Here is a 27139-nt window from a genome sequence, read left to right as displayed (position 1 = left end):
AAGTTAATGTTTCCTCAAATGCAGAAAACACCAAACATGAATATGAACTTTGTTTATGAAACATGATTATATGGGCCTACAGTTTGGAGGATGTGCACGGTGTGCGAAAGTGCCTTATGTTTAGGTTTGGCCTTTACAAAGGTTTTGTCAGTAGAGTTGTTAGTATAGTGCTTTCCCTGACTTTTGACAGTTATAGCTATGCTGGCAAAACCTTTCGCATATACACAAATGTATTAAAATGTATTTGCCAGTGTAGCTTTGTTCATTCAAGGAATTTGAGTGAACTTTCAGATTTTTACTTCCTCCTCATACAAACTGCTTCTCTATGTGGAAGGTCCTCTGCTAGTGTGTTAATAGAGCTTTCCTATCACGTTTGCAGCTGCACTGACAACACTACGCTGCACCGCTCTTGCGCACACCTACTGCCCTAGCCTGTAAACAGACTGAGTCATACAGGTAAAAAGTGTACAGTTTTGCTGGTATAATCATATTTGTGTGAGCAGCTTATGCCAGCGCTGCTGTGTTGATTGGGGATTGTACCCTTTCACGTTCCTGACTTGTGACAATGAAAATCTGTAGTGTAGATGTGATCGTAGTCCTGTCTGTTACTTAATAAATTTTCATGTTTGCCAGGATTTTAGTTTACTTGCTGCTAAAGTGCCTGGAATGTTTCTATGAGAAATTGCTATTTAGCTGATTTTAGCTGTGGGGACTTCACTTTGGTTCAAAGAAGCATATTTTTGCTACTTGTCCAGAATAAAATAAACTTGTAATGCTTGGTGCTGTTTTCATTCTGCTGCGTTACCAACTGGGTGGTCCATCCCTTCTTTCCATTTGATTTTTGTGATGGTTCTGATCCTGTATGATACAATTTGATTTCAGATTTTAAAAAAGATGTTGAGCTTGAGAAAATTATTTTCTAGTCTGAAAGACATCACAATAAACTTAAGAGTGTGTGTATGTTGTGTTGCATAAGCCAGGGAGCCGCCTTATGCGTTTTTTGCTTGGATTAGTTGTGTCATGCTGTGGGGTCGCTCACTGTCTTTTTTAAGTGTTAACTGCATACTAGAGTCCACTATGCGTGCATAGTTATCTGATACTGTGCATACATGTTAAATTCAGTGCTTCCAGGAAGTCTCAGATTAACTGCAAATGTGCAGGATTGCTGTCCTGTGTGTGTTCAGTTAATCCATCATGTGAGGCTGTGACAGTGGCCTTCTTATGAGGCCGATGCAAGGTAAGTGAATAGCCTGACAAAAATAATGGAGAGGATAATGGTGTATATACTAATTTCAGAAGGGGTTTGTATTGATGGATGGCTAAAGACTAAACTTGGAAGAAAAGAGAACTTTGTTTCTGCATCTTGGGAAGTTATTAAAAAAAAAGAAAACTAGCTAACGCTTACATTTTTCATCTTATTAGGTGACTGATGTGAGCACTGCCACCGTATAGTACCTGATATCTTGTGAATGTGCACTTAACAGACTCTACCAATATAGAATGAGTGTTTTGTGCCATGCACTAGACATCTGAAATAATTCCTCAACATCAAACAAAAAAAGCAGCACTGAAAGTCAAAAAGTCTGTGTGCCATAGAATTTCATTGACATGAGCTCTCTGTTTTCAGGGATGTCTGATAATAGAAAGGTGGTGGTGATGGATGGTACTAAATCATTCCTCATACCAGCATTAAAAAAAAAAAAAAACATGATGCCACCAAGTCTTGTAGTACCTTTAAACATATTTTTTGGGGGAGGGGTATGGTTGTTGAGATTGCGTAAGGGAGTCTCAATCAGGGTGCAGAATCCTCTGACTTAATTCTCTTTTTTTCTGGTAGACTTGATCTCATTGGTGGTCTGAAGTCTCTCTCTGGGGAGTTCTTTCCTCACGATGGAGACTGCGGTGGCATGGGTACCAGTACGCGTTTTCTTTCTACCATCTTCTGAGGGTACAGGTTCTCCCACTATACTCCGGTGTAACTATTTCTGTCCTGGAACAGCCTGATCTTTCATGCTAGTCCAGCCTGTGCTCTTCCATTATTTTGGTGGAAAAGTGGATGGGATGCTATCCGGTGCTTCCCAGTTGCTGAAAGATGAGGCTTTACAGATATTACCACCTGTGTTTGGATAAAGGGATTGGGAGGTGAGGGAAGAAACACTGCAGGTCTGAGTGGAAGGGTGACATGAAACTATATTGTAGATGTCGGTAATGTCGTCCCTGACAAATCAGTATCACTTTGTGTTCTGTATGTCTGGGACAGAAATACTGCAGTGGTAGTAAATACTGCCTTAAAACTAGCTCTAAGTGGTGGTGTTTTGTCTCTGAGGTGGTTATATAGCACTGTTATTAACGTTTACCTAGATCTGTCACTGCTTCATGCAGTATTTAAGAGTAGGCATTTCTTAAATTAGGATGCAATATTTTTGAGAAACATGTTTGCATAACTGCATTACATATTACTGAATCTACATTTATTCTTGCAAATTACAAAATATGTTAATGTTTTAATGGGAAGTAATGTATTGATTCTGGAATAGGAAGAAATTAACTGCAACTTTTAACTTGTTAATACTGCAGGTATATGAGGTGGTAGTTTTGTTACAATTTTGGAATTAATTTAGTGTGTTCAACTATAACCAGCAAAGCATTTACAGAGAATAGTGTTACAGTTTTTGTAGTATTATTTTTTTATTTTTTTAATGCTCCTAGGTCTAGCTATCAGCAGTGAAACACTACAGTTTTATGCAGGTTGTATTTTTAACATGATCCTTTAAATTAAAACTTCTAAGTAACATAAAATGTTTGTAATTATGAGGGATGTCTGGACTTTTGACCCTGGACTGTGGCTTATCTACAGCAGTCAAGTACTAAGATACTAAATTAGTTTTTGTGGGAGTGGTGTTAGGATCATATCCGTCCCTCCAAACCTGGACTTGAGCCTCGTGACTTGCTGCCTCTCTAACTCTTCAACCCTTGTTACTTCTCTCTAATTCACAACATTGCCATTTCACAACTTAAGGGTATCTTACTTTTAAAAAGAAGATACTTAAATTCAGTAAGCAGTGGATACATTTTATATGAAAATAAGAACTATATCCTAGTTGTACATGTGGGAAGAACTAGTGCAGTATACCAGCAGAACATTCTTAGCATGGATGTGGTTATTCTATCAAGTCTATGCTTCGTGTTGATTTACACCTACAAACGTCAGGAACTCTCTGTGCCAGCCTTAGGAGAGGTTTGGACAACGTGGGCTCTCCTCAGAGGAGCGTTAAATGTGAAGTTTTGTGATCCAATTTTCTGTTGCTTCTCACTTAAGTAGTCTGCTCTTGCATCTTTCTGGGAAGAGCAGATGGAGAGAATTACACTGCAGTCCTATGTGTACATGTCTGTCTCCAGTGCTTGTATAATTCTTAGTGCAAAATCTGTTTACTGCTATTCTTTAGGGGTTGATAGGTTGTGTCTTTGCCCACGGTCCAAATAAAATTGCTTATTTGTGTACAAAGAAGGCTTTGTCCTACTGACTTCCTTTGAGCTGCTTTTGTGATGTTTGGGGATGTAAGGGGTTAATTTTGTTGCTGCTTCGTAGAAACAGTACGAGTTTTCCAGATCTTGTCTTTGACAAATGGAATATAGCCGTTTTTCGTGGGATCAGTCTTCTGACTGGTTGATAATGCTTAGCTGATGCCACTCCATTTCTTTGGTTTGCATCAGAAAGGTTATTATTATGTGAGTTCTCAGCCCATCAGAAATTCTTATGTGATATTAGTACCATTCACTTAGTAGAAATTTTTCAACACTTAAAGGAGGCGTTGGCCAAGGTCTGTACCTCTTTTACAGGGATTAAAGTGAGCAACCAGTATCCGTTTTGATTAAAGTCACCATTATATCCTGCTGCAAGGGTGCTTTCTGTCCTGTTCATAACATCCTGCGGCTTCTAAAAATATTTGAAGATACCTATCCTGGATCTTTTGGTATTTTGGTTTTAGCCAAATACCTTGCATCTCAAACCTTCTAATCCTGAGGAGGCTCTCAAAGAATTAAAACCAAAGGCCAGTTACAAGTTATTCTAATTGAAACTAATACCTTAAATCTTGGCAGAGTCTGGGTTTGGTCAGGACGCCGAACTGAAACTGATCACTGGATGATACCTGCTTTTAATAGCTGGAAGGTGCGAGACCCTTATTTTCCTTTGGATTTCTTTGCAGATGCAAATGCTTTTCTGTCTTCTCACTAACCCTAGTTTTTAGAAATGCATGGAACCCTACATTTTTCAAGATCTCTGTTCCCATTCTTGGGCCCTGGTCATTGAATGTCCATATGTATATAAAACATTAACTGGAGCTTGAGCATGAGGACTATTCAAAAGGAGAGCAGGGGTGAGCCTTTTCCTCTGTTAAAAGAGAAGTACACCGCCTTCCGTAGGTAACACAGCAGACTGAATCGTTTCCTGCAGCAACTAAGGGCAATCACAAGTCCTAAGGAGGAGGTGAACCTTGCTTTCTTTGATACGTGTGTAGCCCTGAGTATGTGTAAGAGATCTTTCAAAAGCAAATACATCCTTTTGTAGAGTTCTTGGGGCATGGAGGTGGGAGAACTAATAGGTGCCTCACAGCAGTCATTTTGACTAAAGCCTTCATGAAAGATGTACCATATACTTGTGCAGAGTACAGCAGATTTGCTGAGCATTGAAGAGTAGTGCTGTCATCTAGCAACCTGGGATAATGTGCAGCATATTTGTCATCTAAATGTTGTTAACAAGGATTAATGTTAGTGAGAAGATAAATATCACTAGTCTTTCCTATAGATTCCTCAAAGAATAAATAACGCATCTAATGAACTGAAACTGAGCCTCAAGAATTTACCATGAATTTCATCATGCATTTTTGCTTGTATACAAGTACTCAGAGTAAGGAAAAAATAAATTTTTCCTTTTATTTGTGTTTAGTTGAAGTTTTTTATTAGTAAGCTGTCTTTCAAAACTCTTTTACCGAGTGAAATCTTCCCAGTTAACTTGGACAGGAAAACCATAATTCATTTAGAATTATAAGCTGTAAAAAGACAAACTCTTTATGCTGAGTGTATTATTATTTCTTTAGGGCAAATCAGAGAACAATACGAGTAGGGTTACTGGTTTGAATGCATAAGTAACTGTTGGTAAAATAGTGGATCAGCCTTTGTCTAAAAATAGAAATATAAAATAAGTGGAAACTTAGCTATTCTTCAAAAGCTTTGCTCATCCATCATCAGATGTTGTACTGAGGCATCTTAAAAAGGACTTGATGAAGCTAAGATTCAGCAGATCCAGGTATCTTCAGGTTACCAGTTCGCTAATGATCTATGCCAATAGCGTAGGACTGGGAGATGGTAATCTCCTTTCCTTTTTGCCTGAGACTTGTAAACCACTGAGGTTGCAAAGAAGGCAGAAAATAGCTGTATGCGTTTGATAAGGTTTTGTTTGAATGTGCGAGTTATAATGTTTTTACAGAAAAGAGGAGTTAGATTATAGGCTTTTCCTCTCCATTTTGTTCATTGTTGATTACTGAAGATGTGTTAGAGGATAGAGTTTTAATGCATGTTACACATTTGTGGTCAAGCGTTGCGGGACTCAGAAATTTGGGAATATCTTTTCTGACTCTTGTTAGATTGGCTGCTGATGCTGCTCTAGAATATCTTCAGGCCATGTAGCCTGAATGTCATATACGTAACATACAGGTTTGCAGTAGTTACAGAATCTTCAGGGGTGCTGAATGTTAGTGGTAGTTTCTGTGATCTTGCAGAGTGGGCAGCCCCATGTTTTCAGGTTTCTTGCTGCTTGAGAATAGTTGACCTAATTATGAAACTAAGTTTGTGTCACATGATCTTATGCGATAATGTCATTGTTTTTTCTGCTAAAAATATTTTCCTATTCGGTTGAAAACCTTGCCCATGGTCAGGGTTTTATATACGTTGTTATTGATTATTTTATGTTATTTTTCTGTGCTAGGATACATTTTTGCTTTGATTGCTTCTGGAATTCATGTCCGAGATGCATCAAGTACATAACTTGCTTTAAGGAAATGAAGCATTTGATCCCCAATCTGAGTATTCTTTTTCAAGATATTCTGTATCCTGTTTGTACTCTGGTTTTAACTAGGTGACTGTTCTGTTTCACTGGAACATTCACACTATTACAGTTTTTAATGCCATGTTGCAGCAGTACTGCTTCTTGGAATATCCACCTGCAGTGTGGTGAGCAACAGGACCCATATGATACGACTTGAAAGGTTTGATGTTGTATTAGTTTTCAGAAATGCCAAATGTCATCTGTGTGGACCACAAATTTGTCCAAGGCTTAAATGGTTTTGAAAGGGTAGAGTTCTGACTGAGGGGACAGTTAATGAAATACTACTAGCTGAGATCTGGTCAGCTGTTGCTGCACAGATGATGGTGTGGTTGAATGACAGTCTGAGCTGATAGAGCATGTTGCTGCTGCCTAAAGGGATTCTGTTCTCTGTCTGTGTTCTTCCCTGTCTTTGCACCACTTCTGATATTCATCTCATCCTTTTGGGTGTCTCTTTGTGTTTCTGCTGTGTTAATAAACTGAATCTGCTTAACAAGAAGTCTTGTGAGCATTCTAGGCTGGGAGGCAGGTGGATGTGGCATCAGCAAGGGAGCAGGAGCAGTAACATCAGGGTTGTGAGGTGTGGTGATTCCCCCCCCCACCCTCCCCCCATAGTCCATAAACTTGGGTTCCATAAGCACTGCGAGTCCCTCGTTTAGTGAGGACCCGTTGTGTATGTTATGTATCCATTTCTATTCTTTCTAATAGAGATTTAGAGGAATAGGAAAGGTCTGTTAGGGAAAGTACAGCACTTAGCTTTCAGGAAGAACTTTCAAGTTTCAGGAGCGTGATTAATGAACTGTATTAGGAGGAAGAATAAGTTGATTGTGAATCTTCAGTTCCTTCAAAACAAGATAAAGTTTGCTGCTTCAGCCTGCATTTCCCTTAGTATCTCCATCACAATTGAATAGTTAAACTAGAGAACAAACAGAACAAAAGAAAAAAATCCTACTGAATAGGGAAGAGAGAGAGATTGCAAAGACTTTCAAAGCTGCTTTATGTTGTAGGAAATATTCTTGCATGCAATAGTAGAATTTTTGCTTAAAGTGCCAGCAAATGTGTTTATAGGTTAAACAGTTAAGTGGGATTCATGGATTTTATATTGTGATAAAAAAATTTGTTTTTCAGCTTCTTCTAGGCATTTATGTGGAATTGCATCGTAAAACATATTAATCAAGAGCAAATGCATGTAAATAAATGTAATCCGGACTAAATAAGGAGAGAGAAAATGAGGGCATTAAATACTCAGTATAATTAAGAGCAATCCAAACATTTATAGCAAATGGGGGGGGGGGGGGATGGAATTCTAGTGTTTTAAGTGTACTAAATTTGTGTAACTACTAAATTTACAATTCTTTTAGAATTGCGGTTCTGTTAGAGCTTTCTCCTCTAGTTGTTAACAGGGAGAATGACTGCTAATACAAAAAAAGCATGATAATTACATAGGTTTTTAGTTGTTTTCAATTGTTATTTATATCCAGACTGCTATTTTATGCTAAAGCTTTTGTCTCTGTATTATGCAGTCTTGCCACTGGGTGGGGTGTGACTGCAGTAGACTGTAAAATGTATTTTGCTCAAGTAACCAGAATGTTTCCTAAGAAGGAAAAATGCTGCTTTCGTTTTTTGAGTGCTTTAGTGATATTAACTCTGTGCCTCAAACATGAAAGTAAAGAGCATGTTGCACGCGAGGCCTTAAGTTGAAGCACACAGATAACTTAAGTTTGCAGTACAAAGACAGTCCTTTCTTTAGTACTTTACTGGATAAATTATTCAAATAGGACATTAGGATATGCCCTTTACTTGCTCAAGAAACAGATTGTTTTCACAGTTTAATATTAGAATTGAACAAGAAGTGATTAGCTGACTTTCCCTCTTCCTTTAGGCATATCATTTAAAAATTGCGTGATGTGTGATCAGTTGGAGATTCTGAACAGGGAGATTGAAAGGTTATTACAGAGCAACATCGTGGAAGAAGGCAATTTAAACTCAGACTGTCCTCAGCCATCAAGGACTGACTCCTTGGATGTAATCACTGATTCAGACAATGGAGCAAAATACGTTTTAGTGCAGGTATTCAACGCCATGAGATGTAGTGCCTAGGGGCTTTTAAATTAAGTTATCCTTTACTGTGTAATTCCTGCTCACCCTTTTATTTTGGGAGTGGGAAGAGTTGGCAGAGAGAATGTACATAATGTACGTTATCCTCTGTAGAGAAGGTATGGAAGGCTGAAAATGTTAATGTGGATCTGTGTGTTCTTTTTTTTTTCCCAATTCTGCTTTTCCACAGTCATGCAGATCTTGGGATTTTATGTTCATGAAATAATAAAATGATCCACTGATGACAGTCAAATTTGGGGAGGGGTTGGTGTTTCCCCCCTCCACCTCCCCATATTTGGGACAGTAACGTGACCCTGGAAAGCACCTAGAGATCATCATTCCATCGTAAAAGTGTTTATAAAAAGTAACAATGCTGTAAGATTTGGGTACTTGTGAGATTTGAAAATTTGACGTATTCGTTAAAAAAGTTGGGATTGTATATTGGTCATGTCTGGGTGGTATTGTATAATGTGTTCTTTAATTTGACTGTCTGCCCAACTGGAATGTTAGAGACTCTGTTCTTACTGCTTTGACATGATTATTCATGTTTTAATGATTTTCTAAATCTGCTATAGCTGTTCCTCTGCATCTGTAATTGCAAAATCCTGACACAGTCTGTAGCCAGTAGTGTTGCTCTAGTACCGTTACTCTTTTGTCTTCACTAATTTATTTTATAGGCCAGTTTAAAAGTGATTTCTTTTTTTTCCTATCCTGTCCATCTGGTCCTCCTTTTCCTCCCAAAATCTTTTTTGGTGTTCTTCTGGCTTGGTAGACTTCTTTGGGCTAAATGCAGGCATTTCCCACTTCTGAGCTCATATGAGCTCAAAAGCAAGCAGTTGACGTTTTCAGTTTGCCCTTCTGCATGTGAATTGGGACCCTGGACCAAACAGTTACTCTTGTTCAGAGGCTTAAAATGGATGCCTTGCTTCTGAAAAGCTTTTGAATGGTTAATTCTTGGGAAAATGTGGTTATTGATGTCATGTGGTGTCCTTGAAAAAAAGCTTCTGAAACTCTTTAGATTGCGATCTATTTTAGTGAAGGAAACAGTGATAAGGAACGTTCCTCAATTCTGAAGCTTCATCTTACAAAACCACTGAGTAGTCACCTGGATTTAAGTCATCAAAGCTGCAGACATCTGTGGTGAAATTTAGTACAAGCTGGTAAATTTTCCCTGTGTAAACCAGGGTATACTGATGGAGTTTAAAAGCATTTCTGTATTTTCATTGTACAATATACACTTGTGTTAAATTTCACTCAGAATGCTTTTAAATACTGTATCTGAAGTAGATTTGTTGAATACAGTTTGTTACTGTTCTGAAAATCATAGTGAGATCTAAATGAATTCATGAGAGTACAGTCACATTTTCTATATGTTTGAAGGCCTCAACTTCAAGTGGTGATAGTGGTGCTTTACTCTGTTTTTTTTTTTTTGTTCCTATTTCAGTTTCTTTTTGAAAGTAGAAAACTGACAACCAGGCAAAATATGAAAGTTGTTGTATAATGTACTAGAGGCAATGCAAGCCCAGTTTTAAGTATACAGTGGTAAGTTAAGCCCATAAATATATGTGTGTCTTGTTTTCTCTCTTTTTTGCAGGAGCCAGCACAAAAAGGAGGATTGATGGTATTTGAGTCTCTGAGTTGTCAACAGGACCAATGTGGCACTTCTGAATCAGAAAATTCAGCATGTGCTGGAAGGATAATGCTGAATGACTCTGATCCTTTGCTGCCCTCCTCTGGCTCTCCCTTTCATTCAACTCTACAAGGAGAAACCATTCGACCCTCTAATGCTGTGTCAGGTAAAGCATATAGAGGACGTTGAAGACTCTTCTTATTTCTTTACGTTTTATCTGGAGCTTAAATCTCAGAATTTGGATTACCTCTGCTGTAACTTTTAGCATTTCTTCATCTTCCAAGGTAAACAAAGATGTGATTTTTTTTTTTTTTTGACTTGTTCTATTCTTATCTCCATTGTAGCCTTTTTTGGTGTTGCCTTTTTAAAAAATAACGAATTTGGATGGAACTGTAGTGTTAGTAAATTTTTTTTGAGAATTTAATGGCATTTCATACTAGCTGGCGTTTCATACCAGCTTTTTGTCATTATACTACAGGCTTAAAATTCCATTTTGAGTCTTGCTGCAGTGTTCAAATTAATCGGTTACTTTTTAAATTGAAGTTTTGGGGTCTACTATCTTTACAAATACATTTGTAGTATCTCACTTAAACTATCTTCTGTAAGACAGCTTAAGTGCTATGTTTTTAAACATAGCACAAATTTTTTAAGTTCTCTGTCTTAATTGTATGCTTAGCATCAGAGCTTAAATTACATTTAACATTTTAGCATTTTATTTAATATTAGGAAACAGAAGGTTTGCCCTGTAGAGGGATTGTTTGATGTGGCAATAGTAATGCAGCTGATACAGTACTTGAAATAAGGAGCCGTTTCATAATCAATATACGCTGCAAGATTGAAAAAAGTGAGACTGAAAAGCAAAAGCTTGCTAAAGGATGCTTCTCAAAATTTGGAGCTGTAATACGTACACCTTTTAGAAATATCTTTTTGATTCTTTCAGCAGTTACTGTTATTTAGGAATTCTGTTAACGTTGCCTTTTGGATTAACTATGCAAATCTTGAGCCATGAAGACACATGCAACCACTCCAAAAATGTATGTTGGGGGAGGAGATGAGGGAGCTTGGAGAGGGGTGTGGAGGTTTGTTGTTGTTTTGCAAATACTATTTCTGTTTACCAGTTTGTTCAGGTATATACTTATTTCTGCATATTACAGTACTTGAGCAATGTAATTGTCATTGCAATGACTGCAAACCTGGTTGCTACGTTCTTTTAGTAGCAGGTTTATGTTGCAAGCATATACTGCATGTGACGGAATGCTAACTTTAATACTTGCACAAACCAGCTTATTTTCGGTTTACTTAAAGTCCAGCCTTTGATTTTGTATTTATTTCTGTCATTTACTTTCTTTTTAAATAAGGGAGTCTCCTAGTGTTCTGGGAAAGACTTGAGAAAACAGTGGCCCCAGTTGTCAGCATAGATTTTTTTTTTCTTCTTCTTCTTTTTCTTCTTTCTATGGCTCTGTCTGTGATAGCTGGCAATTCTTAGATTAATCCTTTTTTTATTTTTCATTCTTGGTAGGTCATGTGGGCTGAGAATCTTTGTAAATAACCATATCAAGGAACAGCTTTTCTCAGGTTCCATTCAACACATTTTTTTTTTCTCAGAGAGATGCTTGAAAAAGTTTTGATTTTGTTCTGTTTTCTATCATTTATTCTATCCAGTGAAACTTGTTAGAGAAGTTGTGAGGGAAAAATATATTGCTTTATCCTGAATAGTATCCACAGGTGTTTCTGAAACAATTTAAAAACAGCTAAATTATTTAATAGACAAGAGTTGGATGTAGTGAAGCAATCTTGAGTCGGTTCTGTTATTGATGAGAAAGACTGCTGTTTTCAGTTTTTGACATTTTGTTCAGAATCAAAAAACTCATTATTCCTCCACTATAGTATGTATAATTTAAACAGCAATAGCTCTAGTATTTTTTTTTTTAAGTTTGCTGCTGTTTCTACTTCGTGGTTTATCCTGCTGCAGATGATAAGCAGACTTTGCTACTAGAAAATGTTAAATGATGCCAAGTACCGTCCTTGCCTTTAAAACAGTAAATGTGTCTATACATTTGGATGACTCCTTATATTGCTTCATTATATAGTTTCCCTGATTTTCACACTGGTACGTGCTGTGGTTCAGGCGCTCCCTTGTGAAGTGGAACTGCTGTAAGTTTCTCCCCAGACAAATTCCAGTCAGTAGGTTCATACTATGGAAGGAATTTAAGAGTGAATTTGAATACTCATCTGAAATATAGTGTATAGATGCATACATTTTATGTTCTTGTAACTGATTCAGTAATGTACTTTTGTACTGTGCCATATTTTCCAATGCCTTAACAAGGTGGTTTTTCATTTTTGTTTTTTTCAGTTGTTATAGTACACCTGTATAAGGTGTGTGCTTAGGGTTGAAGTGCACATGCTGTGCATGCACTAAATTTGACAAAGTTAATTGTATTGATTACTTGGGGTTACCAAAAGAGGTCCCCCTGCTTGTATTGCTTAAAGAAAAACATCAGAAATTTTGAACTATTCATTAAAATAGGTCAGGATAGTATCCAAAGCCAAACCTTTCAGCTTAGTGCTTTGTCTTTGAGGGAGTTCGGCGATCTTTATGTTGGTATTCAATGACTATTAGTAGCCTGAAATTCAAGTTATTTTGCATGCCCCTTACATATTATTTTGTAATCTCATTTTATTGCAAGGTAATATTTACTTGGGCTACAGATCTTGTTCAATCTAAAGTTTTGAACCTTATGTTTGTCTTTAGTGTTTCAGGGTGGGGACAGTGGTGTCTGTACTATGGAACAAGTTGCAGGTTCGCAACCTGCGCCGTTAGAATCTGAATCTAATACGGACAACATGGAAAATAGTTCCCCTGGTAAGTTTTCTTCCTTTTAAATTGAGCAGAAATTATTGCTTATATGTCTGTGTATGTGTGTGTGTTTTTTTTTTTTTTTGTTTAAACAGAAGAGTTTGTAATAGCTGGATTATGTTGGCACAACATTCAATTCCATACTTAATTGTCTCTGCTGTATTCAAAGGATACTATTTTACCTTTTCCCAGGGCCATAAAATGAGGGGGAGAACTGCATGCTACTTATTTTGACTGTTTTTACCACATCCTTGTCTGGGTAGACATCATTTATGTTTTATATATTTATCTATTACCACAAAGAAAATAATACTGCATTTAAAAAAAAAGTTTAAGAAAATCATCTTCCCTCAGTGCCGGTTTAATAAGTATTCCCTTGATTTTAGCATCAGTTTTGGATGAGAAAGGCGAGCAAAGTAATGAGGAGGAACAAAAAACTATCAAGCCTACGAGTAAAGAGTTCAGGAAAACCTGGGGTTTTCGAAGAACTACAATTGCTAAGCGAGAAGGTGCAGGAGATATTGACATGGACTCTAGCGAACAGCCGCAACAGCAGCAGCAAAGCTTAAACCTCAGACGTAGCGGACGGCAACCAAAGCGAACTGAAAGAGTGGAAGAATTTCTTACAACAGTAAGACGTAGAGGAAGGAGGAATGTTCCTACTGTTCTGGAAGATTCAAGTGAACCAGCATCCTGTCCGGCTACAGATGCTGAAACTGCCTCAGAAGGTAGTGTAGAGAGTGCTCCGGATATCAAGCCTGGAACTCGGAGGAGTAGCACTAGGATTTGTAAGGATCAGAAAGGCTCTAAAAGCAGACGTACAAAAGAGGAGGAGGAGGAGGAGGAAGAGGAAGAGGAAGATGATGATTCTTCTGATAGCGATAGTGATGGGTTAACACTGAAGGAACTGCAGAATCGACTAAGAAAGAAACGGGTTGAGCAAAAACCTGCACAGCTGACGTTGAAAGAAATACAGAACCGCCTGAGGAAGAAAAATACGGAACAAAATCCATCAGAAACAGTTGACAACCAGGCTGAAAAACAAGTGAAGACTGAACTGCCTGTCAAACAAGAGCCTGAAACTGCAGATGGCACTGAGGTTGCAAGTCAGGTAGTTGTGTCTGAGGAACACACTGAAGACCTTGAGGTTCAAGAGATAAAACCTGCCCTTGGAGCAAAAGGGATCACAGGTGAAGAATCTGAAGAATTCCCAAAAAGCAAGCCTGAGTCTGAGATTTATGACCCCAATACACTGTATTGTATTTGTCGCCAGCCTCATAATAACAGGTAGGCAGCTACTAAACTTTTAGTAGTGAGCTAAAAACACAGTGCAAGTAACTGGAATTTTTCTGTGATGAAATACAAACCAGGTTCTAAAGTTCACCTTTTGAGTATGTCTAAATGAGCTGTTTAAAGTTTTTTGGGGGTTTTATAACAAATGTTTAAAAAAGGAAGGGGGGAGATAAACTAATGAATACGGTAGTGAACGGTGAGATAAAAAAGCACGTTGATGCCTTGACACAAGGTATTTGAGATCTGCTACTTGAAGTATCTGTTTAGGTTTTACTTGTCTTTTCATTTCATAATGTTTTACTCTTTCTTTTTTCTTCTTCTTTTTTTTTTTTTTTTTTTTTTTTCAGATTTATGATTTGTTGCGATAGATGTGAGGAATGGTTTCATGGTGACTGTGTGGGTATTTCTGAGGCTCGAGGGCGGCTTTTGGAAAGGAATGGTGAGGACTATATTTGTCCAAACTGCACCATTCTACAGGGACAGGATGAGACTATTTCAGAAACAGACCAGCAGGAAGCTAAAGCGAGGCAAGTAAATGTGGATGGCACAGAATGCACAAGCATAGGAACAGTTGAACAAAAGTCCGTTGAGGACCAAGGAATCAAGGGTAGGATTGAAAAAGCTGCAAATCCAAGTGGGAAGAAGAAACTCAAGATATTTCAACCTGTAAGTATTTTAAATGTTTCCTACTTTTTATATTTCACTAAGTATGTTTGAGACAATTGGTTACTTACATGTCTGTAAATCTTCTGGTTTTGTTTATTAAAACTAAAAATGAAGCTGAACAGTCCACTAAATATGATTATTTAGCAGAAGTTTACCTGTAGCTTTATCAGTACAGGAACTAGCTAAAACTGGGAATTTTATTTTGAAATAAGGGGTTTACAAGTTGTATGTAATGTAAGGAACTATGCCGTTACATGCTTTGTATTTTTTACTCTTTTGATTTCCAAAGTATTATTCTTAAATAATAGGCTGTTTTTAATAACAATATTTAGAATTCTGAACTGGTTTGTTTTCTAATCATTTTTGACACTTTTAATGACAGTGATACTTTTCACTGAGCATTGGCCAGTGGCTGTGTTGGAGTTAATTCCAACTGTTACTGTGACCACTTTGTCCTTCCTCCTAGTCTTTGAACTTCTGATTTTTGTCCTCATACTCCTTCATGGTGTTAATACACAGAGAATTGTTTTAAACTGCCTTTTGAAACAGTAACATAAAAATATTCATTTCAAATTATTGCCAGTGCTGGCATCGAATGTAAAAGAAACTTAAATTCTGTAATACCAAGTTTCATGCCCAGTTCAAAATACAGGCAGAAGAGCTTCTTCAACTGAATGTACGCAAGTTTAAAAACTTTATACCGCAGTGATTGACTTTGTACTGCTAAAGCTACTGTAGTAATGCCAACAACTTGTACATTTTCCTTGTTGCCTTAGTATGCCTTGAAGGGCACGTTTTGCGTGTTTGCTGTCAGCATGCTACGGCTGTTCATATTTCTTCTGTAGGGATTTGTTCTTTAGTGCCTAAGCTTTAAACTTTGGAATCGTCACTAGAATCAGTCTTTGCTAAGTATTTATCAAATAACACTTCTTTTTTTTTTTAAAGTTTATTTAAATACCAGAGCTATCTGTACCAGCAAAGTAAGTGAGCTTAATGTATAAATCAGAACATTAAGTGAGCTTAGTATGAAAATAATTACTATTTTAAGTTAAATGTGTGAAAAAGTGTTTTCTTAACAAAAAAAAAAAAAATCAAACCTACTTTCAAAGATATGTGCTGTGTATGCTTTTATTTGAAAGCCCAACTTGTTCTGTTGAGTTTGGCCTGCATTTCCCTTGACAGTGTTAGTATTAATTTTAAGTTCAGCTTCTGAGTATCTCCAGGTAGTCTTTGATGTTAACATGTTGACATGTTAATGGAATGTAGTAGGCATCTTTCCTTCAGTTTAAAAAAAAAAAAAATGTAATTTTCCTCGCGTAACTCATTGCCTCTTATGGAAGAACTGCTTCCAATTTAGGTATTTCTTTTGGTGTTTGGAAATACAGTAGAACTACTCTCCTTGGGTTTGACAGATGGCACTACTTTTTGGGAGAACGAAACAGTCAAGTCTGTTGGTGTTGTATTCCATTCTGTCCCTCCTATTTCAGAAAAAAATCCCTCTGCAACTTACATAAGCAAGCACTGCTTACTCTGTGTATAATTGCCCCTTCTGGGCAGAAAGATAATTGGTATTTAGCATGTTGACGTGCTGAAACCACTCTACTATGCTGATTGAACAGTCTCATTATTGAGTAAGTTCCCTCGTCAGTGTGTTCTCGTACGCCACTATTCTGAACGCTTTGAGAAGGACTCCTTGTTGCTGTCTGTGCAGCATCTACTGCAGTAGAGTTTTAGTCTATGGTTAAAGCTCCTAGGATTGTATAGCTACAAACAGTAACCATGAAAGTTTTGTCATCTTGAGTAACTGCCCTTAATTAGAAATGACAGCTCAGCTGTTTGAGTTATGAGGTGGTTTCTAGGGAATGTAATTGACAGATTTTTCTTGTACTTCACAGTTAAAGTAAAATCATCATGGAAAAATATTCTGAAGCATAATCTTTATTCTTATGGGGAAATCCCAAACACCGGTTTCATCAGATCACAGCAACTAAAGCTGTCTTGCTGAGTTTTGATTGAAAAAATAAGCTATGTAATTTTTTTTTTTTTTTTTCCAATGGAAACATTGCTGAAAAGCTGTTACCTTTGGTAATCGCAAACTGCAGTTTATTGATTGGAGAAAAGCTATCCAAAGATAAAATAGTTTGGGGAATTGCTCAGTTGCGTAACACTTTAATGAATAATCTGAAAGAGGGAGCGAGTGAGATTAAAGACATAGTGCCTAGAGGTGATATGTTGGAGCCTAAAGAACTTTCAGTATTTCTAGACTTTGACCTAATATATTTTATTTTCAAGAAACATGCTATATTTTAAATTTTAACATTGAAGGGGAAGTATTTAGTATAAATGACTTCGATATAAATTGAGAGTAACGGTGGAATGGAGGAAAACAATAGATTGCATATGTGAACTTCTTACTCAACGTGTAAGAAGTATTAGGCAATGGCAAAATTGTCTAGGAGAATGGTTGCGTTTGTGTGATTTGGAGACTTCTGAAACTGGTAAACATCTAGAGCAAGGATTATCTGAACACCCAAATAGCTGACTGCTTCCTTCTGCTTGCACGCATGGCTGGGGACAGCTGCTGGTGGTGATGTAAGAGCAAAATGCTTTTTAGAAACCTTGTCCTTGAGAAACCAGTTCTGTGTTATTAAGGCGATCTCTCTCACATGATGCAGAGGACCAGAAGAAAGCATCTGTGTGCTTAAGGGATCTGAAAATTTAGGAAACGAATCTTCTTTAGTCCACTGCCAGAAGACCAGCTGTTTTAGAGTACAATGATATTCTAAAAGGGTTTTTGTGTTTGTGTGGTAAGAGTGAAATCCTTAAATTTATATAGGTTGTTTTGAGTAGTTGTTTCTGGCATCTCAAGACCGAAAGTTGTTTTAAAGCTAGCAGTTCACGTCACTAACAGTCATAGCTGTAGTCTGCTGATAGGATACATAAACATTTCTTAGTGTTGTAGAGATAAAGTTTGCTGTCTTCTTTTTGAAGTTTGAACTTGCTCTACTTCAATCTTTAGGTAATTGAAGCTCCTGGTGCATCAAAGTGCATTGGTCCTGGCTGTTTTAATGTGGCTCAGCCTGATTCTGTGTATTGCAGCAATGACTGCATTCTCAAACATGCTGCAGCCACAATGAAATTTCTAAGTGCAGGCAAAGATGCAAAACCAAAACTTAAAGAGAAGATCAAACCAAAATCTGAAAAACCTGGGGTGCCAAAATCTCAACCACAGGTAAGCTTATGTTCCAAATTCTGAGCAGTTTTACAGAAAGAGTTGTCCTGAAGCACGGTGGCTTGTTCCTGTGCCCTCATTTTAAAGACAGAACTAAAATAGCAAAATTCTGCCTTGACGAGTTCTTTCTTTTTTTTTTTTTCTCTTGCCTTTTTCCTGGTAAGACCGTTGTTGAATTCTTTGGACTATAAAAAGTTTTCCTGTCGCTTTTGAAAAATCTGAATAATTGCCCCTAAATAGAGATGGGTTCTTGAAAGGATTTTCTAGATAGCAGAACACATTTTTTTTTTTGAAGTTGTTTTTCTTGGTAATAATTTGGAATTATTGTGAATTAATATGTTGCTGCATGCTTGTGTGTGCTTTGGGAAGCAAAAGGATTGCAACTAAATAAAAACAAAGCCTTCTGCATCCTTTTGTTCTTTAGCTTTTGCTTTAGAAACAGCTGTAAAAATGGGTGTCACTTCTTTTTCAAACGACAAAACCCCATGATAAATGCACTTGTTTTGAGAGAGTTTCTTTACCGTGCTCTGTTCGTGAAGTTACAATATATTATCTTAGCTTTAAAGACTTGAACGTAAAATTACGTAATTTGAAGTGTATTTGTACTAACTCACTATAAAATAAAAATGTTTACATATGTATATCTGTAAAGTATGATGTTTATGATGAATATTAGTAATTAAGCTTCTCTCTTAATTATTTAGGCAAGTACTAAGCCTCTCTCAATCCAGAAGAGACAAGTTCCTGAGAAAAAAGAGGGGAACGCGAAGAAGACTGTTTTGACATCTGCCAAGACTGAGGCAAATTCTCAACCTATTGCTAAAGAGCCAGCATCAGAAAACAGCACGCCATCCTGGGCAAGCGATCATAATTACAATGCAGTAAAGCCTGAAAAGACTGCTGCCATTTCATCTTCACTGTTGTTCAAATGTATGTATCGTATAGGGATATTCCTGAATAATCATTTAACATTTTCTTTGAATACCCATCCATTCTTGGCTCTGCAAGACTAGGGAGTTTAGGGTTTGGGTTTTTTTTTTTTTTTTCTCCTTAATATGGCACCAAACTTCTTATCTCCACCTTCAAAGATTCATACATGCAGATGCACACAAATGGGAGACGCTTTTAGAAGTTTCATTTGTATCATACGATAGTTGTATGATTTAATTAGAACCTGTCAATCTACCCAGCTGATTTCTGGATGCAGACTTCCTGATTAAGCTTTAAATTTTTTTCCTACAAAGACAATAACTATTTCTGATCTAGAAAAGGTGAGTATCAATACACTTGTATGAAGTTTAACAAGAAGGTTGCACAGTGTGCACCTTGTATCAGCAATTGATTGTACTAATTTGAATTGTATTTTTGTAATTTAGATTTGGCACCTGCCTCTCAGGTCTTGCATTTTCATTGCTAGTGCTGAGAATGAAATCTTCAACGTGGTACCCAACGATACTTTACACTTCTGCAAACAGCTTTTAACTGTCGAGTATATCAAGTTCTTCTTCCTGCTGCTTTTCTTCTTTACATGAAATAATTTAAAGACCATTTTTTACTTTTAAGTTTGGGGGAGGCCGTACTCTTTTATTTTTTTTTTTCCTCCCCCCCCCTCTATTTATATATATTCATACTTCACACATTATCCACACACAGAAGGACACATCTTAAGTGGATATTAGGCAGAAATATTGCCTTGCATATTTTTGCAGGTTTTGAATAGCATCCTAGCTCATATAAAGGTAAGTAAATACTGCTTTGTAGTCTGAACAAGCCTTTCTACTAATGATACGTTTTTTTTCATTGACTCCAGTTGAGTAGTTTTATAGTGCAGTGATGGAGCTTCAAATGAAGTCTTGCCTTTCACGTTTACAATACACATGACCTAGTGTCTAATTATTTTCTCACTTGAAGTGTTGTGAATTCAGGAATTCAGTTTTCCCAGCTTTCTTAACCACATTTTAGCCAGTTTTACAATTTATTTTCAGAAATAAACCTAGTTATTAAACGCTTATATATCATTTACTTTATATATAATTTAAATTTAGAATAGTGTATATTTATCTTTAAGATTAGATTTAAAAAAAAAAAAAACATTTTTAAACATTGAGAGAACATAAGCTACCTAAATTGTTCAGTTTATCGTTATATATTAGACTTTCTAAACATATTTTAATTGTATTTGCCCCCTTGAAATAATTATCATTTAAATTTAAACATACCTTATATATTCTCCTGAGGCTCTTCTAGATCTATAGCCTTAGTATATGTTTATTCTTCTTGAATTAATTATTTGGGCCGTGTCCCTTTGTTTATAGTGAACATTTAAAATAGTTATTTTTATGAACCTGCATTTTAAGCTTCCTTGAAAGAAAGGGTAGCTTTTTTTAAAACACTAGAGAAATTCTAGTGTGTTAAACATAACTAAAAATTAAAAGAGAAAAGCCCTAAATGAAATTACAAGCGTTTATTTTGCATGTCAATTTCTTATCACACTTTTTATCTCAATGTAACTATCACTTAAACTATATCAATGAGGAGATTTTAATTTTTTCCAGGGGACAGGAATAGAGGTTGGGGGGTGGTTTTTGTTTTAGGCACATCTAATTACTTTTAAATGTTACATCACTGGAGGTTGCACAGATGTTATCACTTCCAGTAGAAAATTAGATTCCTCTAATTGAAATAGTTAATTGGTGAAAAATCTATGTGTATGCTAGACTTTAATAATGAGTACAAAACCACCTAGTTTGTATGATGAAGAATCCTCATATCAAATGCGAGGAAGAACTTCAGACTGCTGTTACTAAGGTAAGTTCTACTAATATGCGGGAACTCTGTACCATTACTAAATTACCAGATAAATTGTTTGTTTATTTGTGGAAAAAGATTGTCCTGTTTTTTGACTGGATAGGTTTGATCTTTCTGAGAAGCTGCTATTACATCTTCTTTAGAGTATTCTACAAGACTCTATTTAGAAAATGTTTATATATTCAAAACATAAAGGTGTGGCATTAAGGAAATCAGTGAGAGTCCTTTCTCTCACTTCAGATATCTGAAAGTTAGAGCTCCAAGTCTGAGCTAGTCTGCGGAGAGAAAGAAACACCTTGAAGAGGCAAACGTCATCTGTTTTAGATACTAATCTTAGAATGAGGTGACTCGCTCTTTAAGATGACTAGTTCAGATTCCTAGGTGTCTAGTGTTTGGGCTAAAGATCCTCCTTGAGAAGGCTAAAGATGAGATTCTTCCCTATGCAGTATTTCAAAATGCTAAAGGCTGCGTTCTCCACTGCCTGACACCATGTTCTGCAAATCCTTTTTGATGTGACTAAGTGCGCATGAGGCCCTTTAGGATTTAAGTGAACTTAGTGTGATTTGCAGAATTACTCTTTGATCTCTTCCCATCTGATAGATAGGTATGCACATATACACACACTCTTTTGAAATATATGATTGATTAATATGTATATTTACTTTATGCACTGTTGTCCCAGCTGTCAGATAAAAGATTTTGATGTTCTTACATATGACAGTAATTTTATTAGGTAGGAGGAAGAAAATCATGCCACTCTTAAAAATATACTGGGTGGTAGGGGCATGTAGTATATTTGCATACTAGCCCTTCCCGAAGTCCCCCCTCCCCCTTTTTCTTTCCTCCCCATCTATTTTGCATTAAAACATTATAGCAAGAATGTTTTGTGCAAAGAGTATGCAACTATATGTAGCAGTGATAATTTTTTTCTGCGTGGTAGCACATTGGTTGGTGGGGTTTTTTTTCTTCCTACTGTTTTTTGGGGGGGGGGATGAGTTAGGGCCCTACTTGGAGAAGCTTTGTACACCAAAACCTGAAGCCTCATTACTCATGTACACTATCTAACACCTTGATGTTCCCAGTGAAAATGATCCTATTTATTGGTTTAATTACTGGGGGTGGAAATATCTTGACTACATTGATAAGTGAGTATTAAGCACGAATAGCTTTAAAGTTCTAGATGGTATTTGAACTACATGGTTAAGAGCAAATTAAGTATACACCATGTTCTCTCACAAAAATGTGGCTCTTAATTTAATTAAGAAAATTGATATTTATTTAGTATGCAGTGCTCAACTTGTATATTGAATTTCAGAAGTCACCTAGCTTTCAAATTGACACAAGTGTACGGATCATTGAGCTTTAGGAGCAGACACCGTGGTTGTTCAAAGATTCAGGTTGTGATGCAAGTCTCGAGTTTGTCACGTGAGCCAGTGTTAATCCTCAGTATTTAGGTCGTGTCTAAGGAGAGGTGTAAAATTAATAACAAAAGCAACATAGACTGTCTCATTTATCCGGTAGTATCTTCTAGTTGTGCAAGGGGAAACACCACCCAAAATGAGTTGTTAAACACTTCCATTTTGTGTCAGTCTAACATTCGTCTTGTAATAATAGAAAGCATTATTTTTCATTATATTGAAGGACAAACTTTATAATCAGCATAATAGAAACACATTCATTCCAAAACCCTGAAATCCTACCTTTCAAAATTTTTGACCTTAGAAATAAGGAACCACAAAAGCAGTTTACGTCAGCTGCTTCTTTGACTCTACTGAGAGCTTTTATAGTTTTAATTTTATGTTAACTAATATCATGCATTGCATTTTTAAGAATTAAAATAGAAAAAAAAGACTTCCATGAAGAAACAATGTATGTCTGTATTGTCACTGCTGCCCTTTTAAAAAAAAGGAAAAAAAAAATTCTGGCAGTGGAAGGCGCAACTGCAAATCAAATGGCACTGTTAAATCATGGAGTTTAGTAGCAAATTGTAAATTAAGCATGTATTTTCAAGTGTGTGCCCCTCAATGTAATGAAAAACTTGACATAACAGATTCACAATAAAACACTGCAGTCGGCCTTTGACACACGAAGGATCTTGAAGCAAGAAATACGTGTGAAAGATGTCTGGATCCGTTCTTCTTTCTTCCACCCCTTCAAAAAGTCTGTGCTGCTTTTCTGTCAAGGCTACTCTTAGTGTCTGTCTAGATTTGTAAAAGATAATTGTTAGAGAAGGAGATCTGTCTTTTTAGAAGGATTTAATAATGAACTGAGTGGAAGCGGATATTTCCTTTTTTGGTTTGAGACCCTCACATTTCAATGTGTTAGGAACACATTTTAATTTCCAGTCCCTTTTTTAATATTGAAAAACATTCAGAAGGATTTAGAGAGCTGTGGTCTCTCTTTTCAGTTAATTAGCTAGTTATAAATTACAGTAGAAGAAAAATCTCTGGCAAAGATGCACTGAGTGAATTTATAAACCAGAGAAAAGTACAGAACAGATTGGATGCAACCAGATACCTGAACAAAAATGCCACTGATGAACAGCAAGTTTCTTGTTATGTATGTACAAAAAAGTAGGATGCTCAGAAAAACATGGCATTAATTTCTTAAAAACAAAAAACCCACCTTGCATGTAAGGTCAGCATGATATCTTACTTTCACAGGAAAAACAATTACATTGCTTCACTAGCAGTTCACAAAAGCTACTGTATCAAAGGAAACCTAACCTCTCTTTTCATCTGGGTAAAGGAACGCTTCAGACTTTTTTTTTTTTTTTTCCTCCCCTCCGCTCTTCCTTGTAAAAATAATCAGCTGTGGTTGTATCAGCAGGCAGTCCAAAGGTTTATCAGCAATATTAGCATATATATCTGAAGCACATCACTGCAGGTTTTCTGATTGGTAGAGGAACACTTGAGTGGGTTTTTTTCTCTCTGTTTTTATATATATATATTTTTTTTTAATTGTCAAGTAGAAGTGAGGAGCAAATAATTCACCAGTTTTAGAACAGGAGATAAGCCCAAAGGAAGGGAAGAAGATAAAGGTTTGCAGTATCCTGATGTTTAAACTATTCAGCCCTAAGGGCACTGAGTATGCATATCAGTTCTTTAAATCTTTGTTGAAGTTCAGTTAACGTCTCATATTAGACTTAAATATATGAACTGATTGTTTACTCAAGGTATTAAAGCTGCTTAAACATGTCAAATAACTGCATTTATTGATTAGAACAACTAAATGCACAGGATAATAAAGAGGGTTTTGTAAGGTAAAGATTGCACACTAAATGTGCTTCTGATTACTGTTTTTGAGGTAGTACTTCCCAAGTAAAAAGCAAATTTTTCGTGATACAAAACCAATACGCTGTAATTATGACATCTTAATTCATAGTAGCATTTCACAGACATTGTTATTGAGTGGGACTTTGAAGTGAAAGGATTTCTTTAAGAGTAGATAGGGCAAATCTTCCATTTTTATCTCTTGTCCTGGTCCACGGTAGTTAGCTAGAGAAAGACAGCTTTGTGCTGCCACCTGCTGGGAAGTGAGGAAGCCGGGTTTGTGGAGCACCAGCTCTGATTATATAAATTTCATTTTGATACCCCCTTTCATTTTTCTTCACTTCTTCTGTAGCTCAGATTTTCTACATCTAAGACCTGTTCACAGACTGAATAGTGCTTGCTTGTACGGTTATATAATTCCAGATATAAAGGGTGCTTGGGCTGCTCTGTTCCTACACACCTCTAACAAAATGTGCAGACTTTGTCAAGGCAATACAGTGATACTGTGAGCCCATGATCAACGAATGTGATGTGCATACAAAAATGGTGGGATTATAGCACGTGCCATTTATGTAGTTTTTCTTGTGTGACTTTTATCAGGAAGTACCAAGGTAGGGAAAAATAGACAATACACCACTATAAAGAGCACAGGAGAAAAATATAGTGTACTCAAGACCGAAGGAGTTATGACTCAAGACCGAAGGAGTTATGGCTCAGGATGTAGAAGAGAGAGTAGGAATGAGAGAATGAAAGTTTAAAGCTGTAAATACTGTTGTGAAAAGGAAAAATAAGGCCTTCTCGGCACACAGACTGGTGCCTAGTTAATGCTTCTCTCTAGGCGAGACTATACCAGCTTAAGTTGTGACTCTTGAGTACAGTGTGTATGGATATGCTGGTATTGGTTCAGCTTAGCTATGAGAAGAGTGTTACCTGGGGAGTCATTCTTCACTCCTGAATATGTTTGTCTGCAAGAACTGATTGCAGTTGAACCAGATGCCTTTAGTTTAACAGAAGTGCTTCCCCCCAGGATAAACTAGCCTGTGCTGAGTTCCATATTGTTATAACTAAAAGTAATTCTGGTGCCTGAAATAGCTCCTTGAAAGCTATGGTATCTTTGCTTTATGCTGTACTCTGCAAAATAGACCTGTACTAAGAGGCTTTAAGCACTGAAAATAGTACCTAGGGAATAAAAGAAACGATATATTTTATATCATTAACAATTTTCTGTGGCACACTCTTGCTATGTGTGTAGGTGTAGACTTAACCCTTTGTAATTAGAGGAGCTTTAAAAAAGGCTGCTGAGGGATCCAAAGATGGTCAGAATACCTAAGGTGATTCTGCCAGAGCTTCTGAAAAATTCATGCTGGAGACCTGCCTTTGGAAAGAATATAGCACAGGAGTGGCCGGGGAAGTGCAGCTCCGGTGCTGAACTTGCATCATGAGAATGGCAGGGGGCCATGCTGGCACAGGGGCTGCTGGGTGACCTGAAGCCTGGCTATGCAATGAGGCAGACCACTAGTGGCTGCTGGAGCCAACATCCCCTGGGACCCAGCCTATTAAAAGGAGCAGTGAGATCCTTGGGGAGCGATTATCATCTGCCTGTGAACTACTGGAGCTCCCCCTTCTCTGCTCTACAGGTATGTTACACGTGTCCTGTGGCGCTCAGCCACACGAAGATATTTGCCATGTGTCTTGGGTTAGGAAAGCTGATCCCTGCTGCTAGCATGTTTCATATATTGCCTTTCAAGCACCTACCACTCCCATGGCGCTTGGACAGCAAAAAGCCAGCACTCTTGTCTTCACGGGGGTTTGGCTCCAGTATGAGGAACCAGTCCGAGGGGAAGGGAGGGAGGGGGAGAAATCTGGTACAACTTTTGAATGCAGTATGACTTTTAGGGTGGTTTACCTCTTGTCATCAAAACTGAAATGATGAAAGTTTGATTAAAAAAGACTCACCACCCTCTATTGCTGTTTTGCTTTCTTTTACTAATATTACTTTAGTTCTTTGAACTTACTCACTTGACTGCATAGCCAGTGAAAAAGGTCTTTCTGTGCTAGTCCCCAAATAAAAGGGTTTTTTTTTGAGGTGAACTCTTGCCCTTTGGAGTCAAGTTTGGCTGCTGATCTTGGCACTGATGGTTCACTTTGTCCGATCTATACCGAACTTGGAACATGAAGATGGCCTGTCCCTGCAAGGAATGATGATATCAATCCAGAAATGGTTCTGAAAAATGGGGAGCCTGTGGTTGTTGGTTTTTTTTTGTTTTTTTTTTTAAATGGTGGACGCCGCCACTGTTTCACTCAGGAGCGTAACAGTTGCTGAAGATGTAGTCACCTAGTGGAGATGAGATAAATCACTCTAGTGACCTGTAGTTTAAAACAGAAAAAGCTTTGCCTGTCTCTGCTACAGATTTGCATGAGCATCGCTACAGTGTTGGCTTGAATGCAAACAAATTACTACTGTGGGAAAGGCTGTCTCAGGGTTTCCTCAATCAATTAACTTTTAAGCTAAATTTACTTTCTCTATGTGCTTGAATATAAGACTTGGCACACAGAATGCACCTTAATTGCGAACTGCTAATTGTGGTGCAGATTTGAACTGGTAGAGGCTTTTTAAGGGAAGCTGCAGGGCAGGAGGCACACCTCTTCAACGCTAGTTTTTAATAATAAAGTTTGATTTGGTCTTGAAAGTGGAAACTGACCCAGATCTCCAAGTTGTTGCATAGGCAATTAACAGTGAGCACTAACATTGAAACCTATCCAAAAAGGGCTCAGCAGTTTTGAATGATTTAGAACTAACTCTAAACTATCTTTGTGAGAAATGACAAAAAGGCTGGCAAAAACAGGCTTCGGGAAAGCAGCAATTGCATGGCCATGGAATTGAAGCAGTTACGAACTACACCTCACCTTCGTAGCCTTGGGCATTGAATGCTCAGTGCCACAAGAGGGTGCTTCAGTGGCACCTAACAGGCTTGACTCTTCAACAAGTTTCTGAGGCTCTGAGATGTCAGGCATGCATCCCAGCACTGTGACTATGCAAAGGCTACTCTTGAGGAACTTCTCTTAACTGGTAAGTAACTTCCCATTGTGGAGTGCTTTATAACTGACATGTAAAGCACCAGCTCACCCATGCTTTTGTTGAGTTTTTAGTCAGATAATGCATTGGAAGGGTTTCACT

At 37.3% G+C, this 27139-nt stretch overlaps 1 protein-coding gene across 6 annotated transcripts in view; it reads left to right on the top strand.

Moving 5' to 3' along the window:
• Positions 1-27139, top strand: part of DIDO1 (death inducer-obliterator 1) — a 58706-nt gene that overhangs the window by 4688 nt on the left and 26879 nt on the right. For 2 of the 6 annotated variants that reach the window (XM_068911998.1, XM_068911995.1), the window contains exons 2-7: positions 9795-9996; positions 12586-12696; positions 13077-13977; positions 14331-14649; positions 17669-17881; positions 18586-18811. In XM_068911998.1, the coding sequence (XP_068768099.1) occupies positions 9819-9996; positions 12586-12696; positions 13077-13977; positions 14331-14649; positions 17669-17881; positions 18586-18811 (1948 nt within the window). In that variant the 5' untranslated portion in view covers positions 9795-9818. Of the gene's footprint in view, positions 1-378; positions 457-7990; positions 8174-9794; positions 10115-12585; positions 12697-13076; positions 13978-14330; positions 14650-17668; positions 17882-18585; positions 18812-27139 lie in introns of those variants that run through there. The other 4 variants (XM_009670808.2, XM_068911997.1, XM_068911994.1 and 1 more) reach the window with 4 other exon arrangements.

Source organism: Struthio camelus, chromosome 18 (assembly GCF_040807025.1).
Source record: "Struthio camelus isolate bStrCam1 chromosome 18, bStrCam1.hap1, whole genome shotgun sequence".
Classification (NCBI taxonomy): domain Eukaryota; kingdom Metazoa; phylum Chordata; class Aves; order Struthioniformes; family Struthionidae; genus Struthio; species Struthio camelus.
The sequence above is the reverse complement of the archived record's forward strand: the minus strand, read 5'-3'. Positions and strand labels throughout refer to the sequence as shown.